Source organism: Convolutriloba macropyga, chromosome 15 (genome assembly GCF_964194025.1).
Source record: "Convolutriloba macropyga chromosome 15, txConMacr16.3, whole genome shotgun sequence".
NCBI lineage: Eukaryota > Metazoa > Xenacoelomorpha > Acoela > Convolutidae > Convolutriloba > Convolutriloba macropyga.
The window spans coordinates 17,233,152-17,243,516 of record NC_134482.1 but is presented as its reverse complement, the minus strand read 5'-3'; the positions used below and the strand labels follow the sequence as shown (position 1 = coordinate 17,243,516).

The following is a 10,365-nucleotide window of genomic DNA, read 5'->3' as shown; positions in this document are numbered from 1 at the left end:
GTTGTTTTGTAATTAAGAAAACATGGCGATCGAATGTTATGTTACGTGGACGGATGAATGCTTCCTCCACGATCCTCCAAAAGTCAACAGTGGGTAAAGTGTCAATCATGATGTGCGGGTTCTTATAATTAAGAATACGGCGACCCTCTATCCCGATGCTTAGATAGAGTAGGGAGACTGTTTTGAGGTCTGCCAACGTTGCGCGCATTCCTCTCCCTTTCTGATTGTGTGGATGCACCCACTATTGTCTCTTCGTAGATAGGCTTCAGAGGAAGTTCTACCATTTCAGGTTTAGGCCCGAGTAGCGTGTCCAAAATGGTGTTTTCTTTGGCCAGAAGTGCCAATTTGTACTGTACTCTCAATTTTTCCCAGCGAAGGGGGGATCCGGTGTAGGTTTGTCCCAGAAAGGGTCAATTCCAAGGGGTGTTCGTTTGGCTGCTGACTGCGCCATGTCGTACTCTATTTGTTTAGAGTAGTGATTCGTAGTGCAAATATACGTAGAAATTATTATCTAGTGATTCGCGGTGCGAAATCCTGACTTAATTTGTTTGCCCTTACTCGCGGAGCGAGATTCAATAAGAGAAATTGATGATCTGATTTGAATTGCAAAATTACAGAAAATGAAATTATGGAAATATGAACACTCATAAACAACGTGAATGCGTGATCAGACATGTCTGATTACGAGGCGGTAAACTAAGCAGAAAGTTAACGGCAGATCACAAGACACAACGGAACAAAATATGAAGGTTAAATAAATGAACTAAATTTAGGGCTTCATAGAAAATATACCGCATCAAGGGAATTAATAAAATAAAGATACATCAGGTATCACAGCGGTATTGAAATTTTGTATGTGTAAAAACTATTATGTTGTGTTTAAACAAAATTTTGTTGCCTATTTGATACGTCGTCCTGGTGAAATGCCCCGCATATCGGGTCGTGTAAGTAATTTTGGCACAACGTGTTTATTGCGCGTGGTTGTAGTATGATTTAAGGAGATTACCGGTTTGGTCAACAGGGGGCTAAGCTCGCAAATTAAAAACGAGAAATGAAGCCTACAACACAAGTGTGGGCCATTTTAATCTGCCGGACGCACTAGCGGTATTTTGAGCAATCAAATTGGTCGACCAATCAGAACTCAAGGTCGGCTGAATTTCGTCACTTTTTCCTTCCCTTAATTGACGAACTGGGGCGGTCATCTGCTAAGATCTTGCAGGATTCTTGCGAAAACTGTTTTCTGCTAGGATGCAAGATTGCAACGGTTATCTGAAGAGACACTTACAAAAATCGTACCAGACAAGTGTTTCTTTTTTTTCGTAAGAGAACTCGAAAATTAAGCATTTTTTATTGGAAAGCACAACAGAAAGTAATATTTCGGAAAACCTTGAAAAACTTTGAAAAATCTTAGAAGGTAATGTTCCGAATTTGACTACGGTTGTCGGCCAAACCCCCTTTAGGCCAATATTCCTAGCTCTATGGATGCGCCGTTAGCCCAATTATCAATTTCTCATTTTACTAAATTATTAAAGCTCTGTTAGGCTCAAACTTACAATAGACAAACTTTTTCAGCATTGTTTTTTATCAATTCATAACTAAACGGAGAATTATTTGAAATAGTACAAACATATCTCGATTACAAGTATTTACAAACAAATCTAGGATATTCGAATTATACCCCCCATGAAATTATAGTCAGCCCCATTATAGCCCCTAGTAATTTATAGCCAACCGCATTATGTATAGTTGCGGTAATTTTTCCGGGGGGGGGGGGTGCTAGGTGGTTATACGTTATATGACAATAGGCGGGGAAAGGGCTATAATGGGGAAAGACTCCAAGAGAGATCTATTCTGTTTTGCCCCCCCCCCCCAAAAGTGTTTTTTATGACCCCCAGTTACAAATTATATGTTGTTATATAGCACGTTTCTATGTAAGAAAATAGCACGTGCGCCGGGGGGTCATAAAAATTTTTGCTCACTAAGCTGGGGGGGGGGGGGGAACGGAACAGAATAGATCCTCCAAATGTATTCCGATCAGTTTTGGTAGATTTTCCTGGGCGTCAGAAACGCAGCAACAAACCCGATAACCGTGAAAGCTAAAGTCACCCCAGTTACCCAATCTTGTGATATCTTTGACAGGTACTGGGTAACGAAAGGGGCGAATGGTAACAACAAATACGAAATAAAATTAGTTATTCCGAATAAACTGTTTCTAATTTTAGTCGGCAACATTGCCGATAAATCTATGAAATACTTGAAAGAGGGTATGGCTACACTAACCATTAAGACAATGTTAAGAAACAAAGCAACGTTTAGTTTGGGACATACAAAAAGAAAAGCCGTCGATGCAAAAGAAATTCCGAACGCGACCATATTTGAAATTTGGCTCGAAATGTCAAATTTTAGAACTAAATAAAGACCAGTTATAATAACCAGATCGCTTAACTGGTAATAAAGTAGAAGTAAATAATCGTCTTTTTGAAGTAAATAATCATTCGAAGTTGTTCCTGTGCAATATTTATCAACTTCGCCCTCTTTGAAAAGAATTTCGGTCTTGACAAAAACTTGAGAATTTGACAGAAATCGAGAAACGGAAGCCATGGCTAGAATACACAAAAACGCATGCAGCATTCTTCTATCCCTGAAAACATTTTTGGTTTTCTCCCAGAATGTCTTTTCCAATTGTGAGTCACCGCTTTCGTAGTCTGGAATTAATTCCAAATCCTCCGGAATTTTTCGCCCGTTTTTGCTTGCCATTCTTTGCAAAAGGTCACGTGTCTCGTCATGTTTACCCTTGTTTAGTAAAAATCTGGGCGATTCTTCGAGAAATAACAGAGCCAAAGTAATCAAAATAATTCCTGGCGTTGCGAGAGATACTAAATAGAACCTCCAAGTTCCAGCCTCGTCGTCAAGGAAAAATGGGAAGGCCAGCACAACGGGGAGCAAGCGTCCAGCGGAGGCACCGACACCACATCCAGAAACAAATCCATAAATTCGGTCATTTGGGGCGAGGAATTCGTAATAAAATGGGATTACCATGTAAGAAATACCTAAACACAGTAATTGATTGGCGGTGAGGAAACTGATATTTCTGCTTTTTTTCTTATATTGGTGTTTCTTGCAATTTGTTTTAGCTCAATGAATTCTTCCTTTTAGTAACAAAAAAAGCTAAGCTGCCAATTAGCTATTTTTTTTCAAAAAAAATAAAAAAGTATATTGTAAAGTATTTAAAAGTATTTATGAAGTATAATTTCTGTCTTAGTTTCCATACAGGCAGTAATTTGTGCAACGTTGAGAATGAAAATAGCACTGTTTTCGCATTTAATTTTGCCATCATGTTTTTTTCAGCCGTGGGTCTTATTATTTCTCAGAATGTAAAGAGCATTTTCAGCAGAATTTCAGACTGAGCAGAATGTAAAAATGACCTGTGCATATGAAGCTCAGACTGTATACAGATTAAGTTCAAAATAAATTCAGAGTATCCTTTTTTGTCCTGAACTATGATTAGTTTAAAAAATGACATTAACATAGTACTGCTCAGAGTAAAATCACGGACTTGTAATATCATGATTCAGCGCTGAGATCCTTTAATCTGAAGGTCCAGGTATAAACTATTTGTGCTGCATTTTGTCCTGCTCTTGGTGAATTATCTATTTTTGTCTTAATAAAAAATATTGTAAATGTTTCTCAAATGATCACAAAGTTAGCAAAATTCACAGCGTTAAGGTTTAGCAATAAATCTCAACAATTTTCCGCGCGCGCAGTTGATCGCGCTATTTTTAGTTGCTTAGTTTTGTCAAATTCAAGTTCCCACAGAACAGGAAGGGTATCGGAATTGTATCGGAAAAACGTCAGGGAATTGTATCAGAAGAACGGTATTAGTTGGGCATAGCGAAATCAAAGTTATGCAATATAAAATAGGTCATGGAAAGGTGGAAATTATGAAAGATCATTATCTACCAGTTTTAGAAGAGAAAATACTCAATTTCTAATTGATCAATATGATTGATATATTTACTCTGTTGAATTTTAAATTTTTGCCTAAATTCGTGTTAGATGACAATCATTTTGAGAATCTCGACCTTTTTACTAATGAAACCATGTAACCTTTGTTTTATATCAATCAAGTGACAGACACAAAAAAACTAAGTTTTTTATTGAGGTAGAGTTCAATTATTTTGTTCGGACTTGTATGCTTTGAAGTTGTTTTTCCACTTTCACAAGACAAAGCTGTCAATTGCTATTCAAATGCAACCGATCTTGAAGGATCTTAACACAATTAATCACAGCACGAATTTGAAGCATGATCGACATGAAAACATCAAGATAGGGTGTGAACAAGATTAGCTTGATCATACTTGGTCAAATCTTCACAGTTATAGAAAAAAAAATCTCCGCATTATTTACAAGTCTAGTCTATTGAGGTGCACACAATCCGGGGCTTCGACTTGTATAAAATTGGCTGCAAAAATTTATCCCGAATCTGGGTTGAAAACGCGAACGATGCATAAACGAAGCTGAATTTACACTAAAACCTCTTGAAAAATGCTGATATTATTTTTTTTGTTTTTTGGGTGCACTTTTATCAATTGTGATAACATCTAGAAATATTAATAAACTTTGTCGCTCTTTTAATTAAACTTTTATTGAGACAATCATTGTTAGAATTGAGCTTTTAGTTTCACTCTTTTGGTTTTTGCGAATTTATTGAAAATCGTGGACAAAATTTTTTGAAAACTTTCAAGAAAAAAAGATGGTATGAGTTATTTTTTGACATATTGCTCGCTAGATTTGCCCGGGTTTCAAATCCTTTGATCATTGAGCGAAACCATACTGCGGTCACGTTTGTTTTCATTGAGGAACAATTAAAATAAAATCCATAGAAAATTATCAATTAATTGATATGTTCACTGACTTTTTGGGGAAAAAAATAACATTTCCACCTGGGAATGAATTCAATACATGCAAGGAAACCAAATATTCAAATTTAAATTAGCACGCTGTGAAATTAAACTCACCCCCTGCAAGAGAATAAAGCAGCCGAAATGAAATGAGCCAGTAAATATTTGGGCTAACAGCCGACAAAGCAGCCCAGAACAACAGCCAACTATTGCTCAAAATCAGCGTCCACTTTCGCCCAATTTTGTCAGCCACGAAACCCCAAAACAAATACCCGACCGCAAAACCCCCGAAAGTTGCGGCACTTAGCGCCGACTGAAGTTCGGGCGTAAGGTCGAGTTCGACATACAATCGAGTTGATAAAATTGGCATCATACTCAATTCTCCAATTTCGCTGAACCAAGCAAAAAACAGAACTGTCAACATCAATATTTGAGATTTTCCGAAACCAATTTCGACTATCACTTCTGTTGGAGTATAAGCGCGATCTTCTAAACAAACCAAAATAAGCTCCTTTTCGGTGGACAAATTTCCGTCGTTTTCGGGTAATTCTGGGTCATTTAGTGACCCATACGGTGGTAAAAAAGGTTCTTTTTCGGGTAGAAGAGCGTCTTTATCGCGATCGGTTCTTGAACTCATTCTTGAGTAAGTTCGTAAGTTCAGACTAGTTTTAGATCAAGTTTAATTTGCGTTCGAAAGCAGCTCCGAATTGCCAATAATTATAGTGAGTAAAAAGAAAATAAGTTCTACTACTATTATAAAATTCCGTTGAAAACTATTAAATATCGTACGTATTAGTTTTGTATATTGAATTAATTTTTATTTATTTTTCTCTAATTTGTTCCCTTGAAAGCGAATTGTAAAACAAGTTAAAGTTCGAGTACTTTGTTGAATTCTACATTTCTGATTACTAACGTGAACCATTCTTGCCTTTTCTTTCGTTTTCAAAACAAGAACTTTAATGTTTCGTTTTTGCTCGTTCATGAACTATTATTAATACAAAAGACTTGTAATTAGTTATCATAAAGCACAATAAGTCGACGTACTTTCAAGTTAGTTAGTTCTTTAGAACGTACAAAGAATAGCTTCACAATTATTAGCTGCTTTTTACTGAGCTGAAATTGAGCTTAAAATTAATTGAAAACGGGTCATTGCTGATTTTAAAGTTTCAGATTCAAAAAAGTAGAAATAAATTGACGAAAGTTAAAAGAAAAAAGTTAAAACAACGATGTTAAAAGAAAGAAAGTTAAATTGAAAAAAGTTCCAAAAACTTGTAAAAGTTGTTTCGAAAACTTGCTTTAAAAAATCAAAAAATACATTTTGCTGAATGTATACTTATAATAATAAAAAAAATCAAATGGGACTTGAACGAATTTAAAACCTTATCTCTGTCATGATATGAGCTCATTCATCAAAGCAACGCTGGCAGTTTTTGTCATCAAAAATATTAAAAAATATTAAGAACGCGGAGAAATTTAATCAAGGGCCCACCGGTACCTAACCGTGAGTCGAATTCAGTACTGTGTAAGAGTCTAATTCAGGTCACATTTTGAACTGAATTTGTCTGATTCAGAGCTAATTTGGTGATTCATTCTAAATTATCTTCTGATTCAGAAGAATACTGAATATTTTCTCTTAATTTTGCCCTGATTCACATAAATTTAGAAATCACATCACAGTTGATTCTGAAATTCTTCTGAGCAGTAATAAATGATGAAATTTCTCTGAAATCGTTCTGAATCATTACCCCAGACGAACTCCAACGGTTATCATGTAAGATCTTGCAAGATTCTTGCAAATAACGTTTATCTTGCAAGATCCTGCATGAATCTTGCAAATAACGTTTATCTTGCAAGATGCAAGATCCGGAAGAATATCTTGCAAGAATCTTGCAAGATCTTGCACGATAACCGTCATAAAATTTTCTTGAAAAAACACCTGTTTTACACTTGAAGACGTTTAGAAATATTAATCTTACGTTTTGCGTTATAAATGTTGAAATTTCTCTGAAATCGTTCGGAGTCAGTTATGATTGACACTGAATCTTAAGTACGGACATTGTTTCTGCACAACGACTTCTTTTTTTTCCTTTGGGTAATATCGATGATAATGCTGTCAATCAACCATTGAGTTGCGTGACTGATTTGCTTCCAAGCGTCTCAGCTGAGATATGGGCAGTTTAATTACAAATATTGTTGAAATGTTCAAAAGTGCCATTAAAAAACGAATTTTAGTTGTTTCAAGGCCAAGATAAAAAAAAATTCTCTGCGTCATTGCATGCGATAGCATTCCTTTGAAAAAAAGAGTAGAGCGCAGAGTTTAAGGACTGAATGGAAAGACCTGAACGTAAGAACCGTTTTAAATGAACAATTTTAGCATTATGAGAGTTGCCACTATAAGAAATAAACCAGTAACCTATTACTGAATTCAAATTTTAAATAAATTAGATTGATTTTGGGTGCACTCTTTTTGTTAAAGAACTCTTCATAATTTTTGATAAAATTGAGGTTACTTGGAAATCAATTTTGACAGAGCACATCAAGTAGCTGAACGAAAAACTAAACTGACGCAGCAGAGGTATAAAAAAAGGGTTTAAAGACGCAAACGAGAAGAAAGAAATTAGACTTTCTTGAATTTTTGATGACTTGCCGTGCTTTAAGTGTTACCCTTTTTCAAAATAAGATTTCGTCTAGATTATTTTTAATGAGCAACAATTGAATTCTGTGAAAACTTAGCGTTAATTGTTGTGATTCAATTTTTACGATTCTGATAAACTTTTTTATTTCGAAATTAATTTTTTCAAAACAATTGTCGATATTCCTTCAATTCTAGTTCTCCTGTATATATTATCAAAATGCTGTCTTCCCGGGTATCTGTCGTGCTGTTGGTTGATAATATTTATGGAGATTAACTGCTCTGTAACAAAAGTTTCTTCAAAACAGAGCAATTTGCTTTTTAATCTTGTTCAGATTTGTTTTCTCTCTATTTTGCTTTTAATTCCTTCTGGTTGTTGACGCGTTTTTAATTTCAATGAAAACCAATTTAAAATCATTGCAATTTCAATTTTTCAGTCTCTATGTTTTTAATATCTTAAAATTTTCTTTTTGGGAAATCAGATTTACAAATATAGCTAAAAAAAGTAAATTTTTAATTCTATCGATAAACATTTGGTTTGCAGTTTTCGTCAGAAAGAAAAGACAATTAAGAAATAGTTTATCGTCTTTTTTACCTTTTTTGTACGTTGCTTATGAGCTGTGTAATATATTTTAGAGTTTTAATTTTTATAGGTTTGATGCTCAAGTAATAATAATATATTTGTTTCCGGAGTGTTGAAAAAAAAGCTAGAGCCCAAATTTTTTTTAAAAGTTGATTTAACAAGTCTTCTTTAACTAATAAAATGAAACATAGAAAACATCTCTCAACATGTGATGAAGAAATCTGAGCTGTTCATTATTTAAATCGCGAATTTTTACTGCTACTTTTTGTTTTATATTTTTGTCTCATAGGCATTGTTTTGCTTTTCTGTTTTGTTTTTGTTTTTCTATCAAAATTAGCACTATTTGGAAAAAATTAAACGCTGCCTGTTTTGGAAAATCAAATCAAATTTGTTAATTTTTCCATATTTCAGCTCTCCAAAGTTTTTTCTGTTGAAAACATTATATCATCGGAAGTCGATGCGTCATTAGGGTTGTTGGCTTGCTCTGTGTTTTAGCATGACTTTTGTTTACTTCAAAACAGCAGGATGCAAATAGTGTAATTAATCCTTTTTCTCAATTGTGTAATTCTGTTTGCTTCATTGTTAACAAAACATGTCTTAGTCAAAAAATCGAACAGGACGGCAATGTTTTTGCTTGAATTGTTCTCCAGGAATTCTCCGTTTATGATATTCTCAAAAAGAATGCTTGGTTTCACGCTCCCTTACCGCTGGTTTATACAACTGCCTATTTTCTTTTAGGCTTCTAAATGCTATATATTTTCTCTTTTAACAAAACACCGTTTAGGTGAAGTTAAAAAAATAACGAAAATGGGAACAATTCTGCGCCGTTGAAAATGTTAGCCACATAATGGAAGTAATTATGATTATTAATTTTAAAAAATTGCTTCATTTTCAAGCTTTATGCATTTCAGTAACAAAGTTTTTTGGCTATCAATAGCTTAAAATACTACGAGAAGATCCTCAATGAATACATGTGACTTGGAACCGCTGTTTCTTATTGATATTTGTGTTCGTTTTTGATTATCTAGATAAAACATTTCTGTTTGATTGAAACTTTGTAACTTCTACAGCCACGCTACATTTACTAATGTTTTCGACTTATATGTTTTTGCTGAGAAAGTTAGAGAGTATGAAAACAGCTAACTTTGAATCAGAATTCATCAATTTGACTTTTGAATTGCTTATAAAATCTGTAATTTCGAAACGACTTATAGAAAAAGACCAATGAGTCTCACTCAAAATTGTCAATATTGTAAAAGAGTTCAAACTTAAAGGTTTGTCTTTAGGTACAACACGTCTTAAGAAAATTTTTTATAATAGTTATCAGAATTCAAGTTCAAGTAAGTAAGTTCCACTCAGGTTTTCTGGTTCCTGAGAAAACTCTTTTTTCCTTTTTGTTTTTTTTTACAAAGTTCAGCTTTAGTTTTTTTTTCGTGGCAGCTTGATGAAAGCTATGTTTGGTGCCGAAACAAACGTTGTTATGCTTTTTTAAATGCAAATGTGGGACTTTCTGAGCCACGCTCAGAACAAGCGAGCTTCCTTGTTGATATTCTTGCTACGGAGATCAATCCTTGTACATTAATTTGATTAAAGTTGGAGTAGATTAGGGGTCATAATAGAGACAAATCACGGAAAAGTGGTAAAGTACTTTATTATTATCCACGTTTCTGCTAAACTTTTTGGCGCGGATATCAGTGACCAATCACCCAGTCAGGAGAGATCTAGGCAAACAGTAATGAATTTACTTTAAAACCCTAAAAGATAATACAATTGCCACAAAAACTGACTTCTTAAAATCGATTGATGTGACTAAGTGATTTATATTTTGTTCACCGAACATGTGAATTTTTTTGAACATATAGGATTTGAAAGAATATTTTGACTGATTTTGTTCGAATTAAACCATAGATATCAGAAAAGGACAAAGAAAATTTGGGTCGTTCCCATTATACCCCCCCCCCCATTAGAGCCCCCACAAGATTAATTATACCATATTGTGGGGGCTATATTTTCATGGGGGGCTATAATCTGAAGGACCCGAAAATTTCCTCTCTCTCTCTCTCTCCCTCTCTCTCTCTCTCTCTCCCTCTTCTCTCTCTCTCTCTCTCTCTCTCCCTCTCTCTCCCTCTCTCTCTCCTCTCCTTCTCTGTCTCTCTCTCTCTCTCTCTCTCTCCCTCTCTCTCTCCCTCTCTCTCTCTCTCCTTCTCTGTCTCTCTCTCTCTCTCTCTCTCTCTCTCTCACTCTCTCTC

General features: G+C 34.9%; 1 protein-coding gene across 1 annotated transcript; it reads right to left on the bottom strand.

The window, feature by feature from the left end:
• Positions 1 to 2,001: 2,001 nt before the first annotated feature.
• LOC142354073 (putative transporter svop-1) lies at positions 2,002 to 5,787 on the bottom strand. The gene is made up of 2 exons (XM_075406348.1): positions 5,019 to 5,787; positions 2,002 to 3,050 (listed from the first exon to the last, which is right to left on the bottom strand). The coding sequence occupies exons 1-2, from the start codon at positions 5,536 to 5,538 to the stop codon at positions 2,035 to 2,037; spliced, it is 1,536 nt and encodes a 511-aa protein (XP_075262463.1). The 5' UTR covers positions 5,539 to 5,787; the 3' UTR covers positions 2,002 to 2,034.
• Positions 5,788 to 10,365: the final 4,578 nt, after the last annotated feature.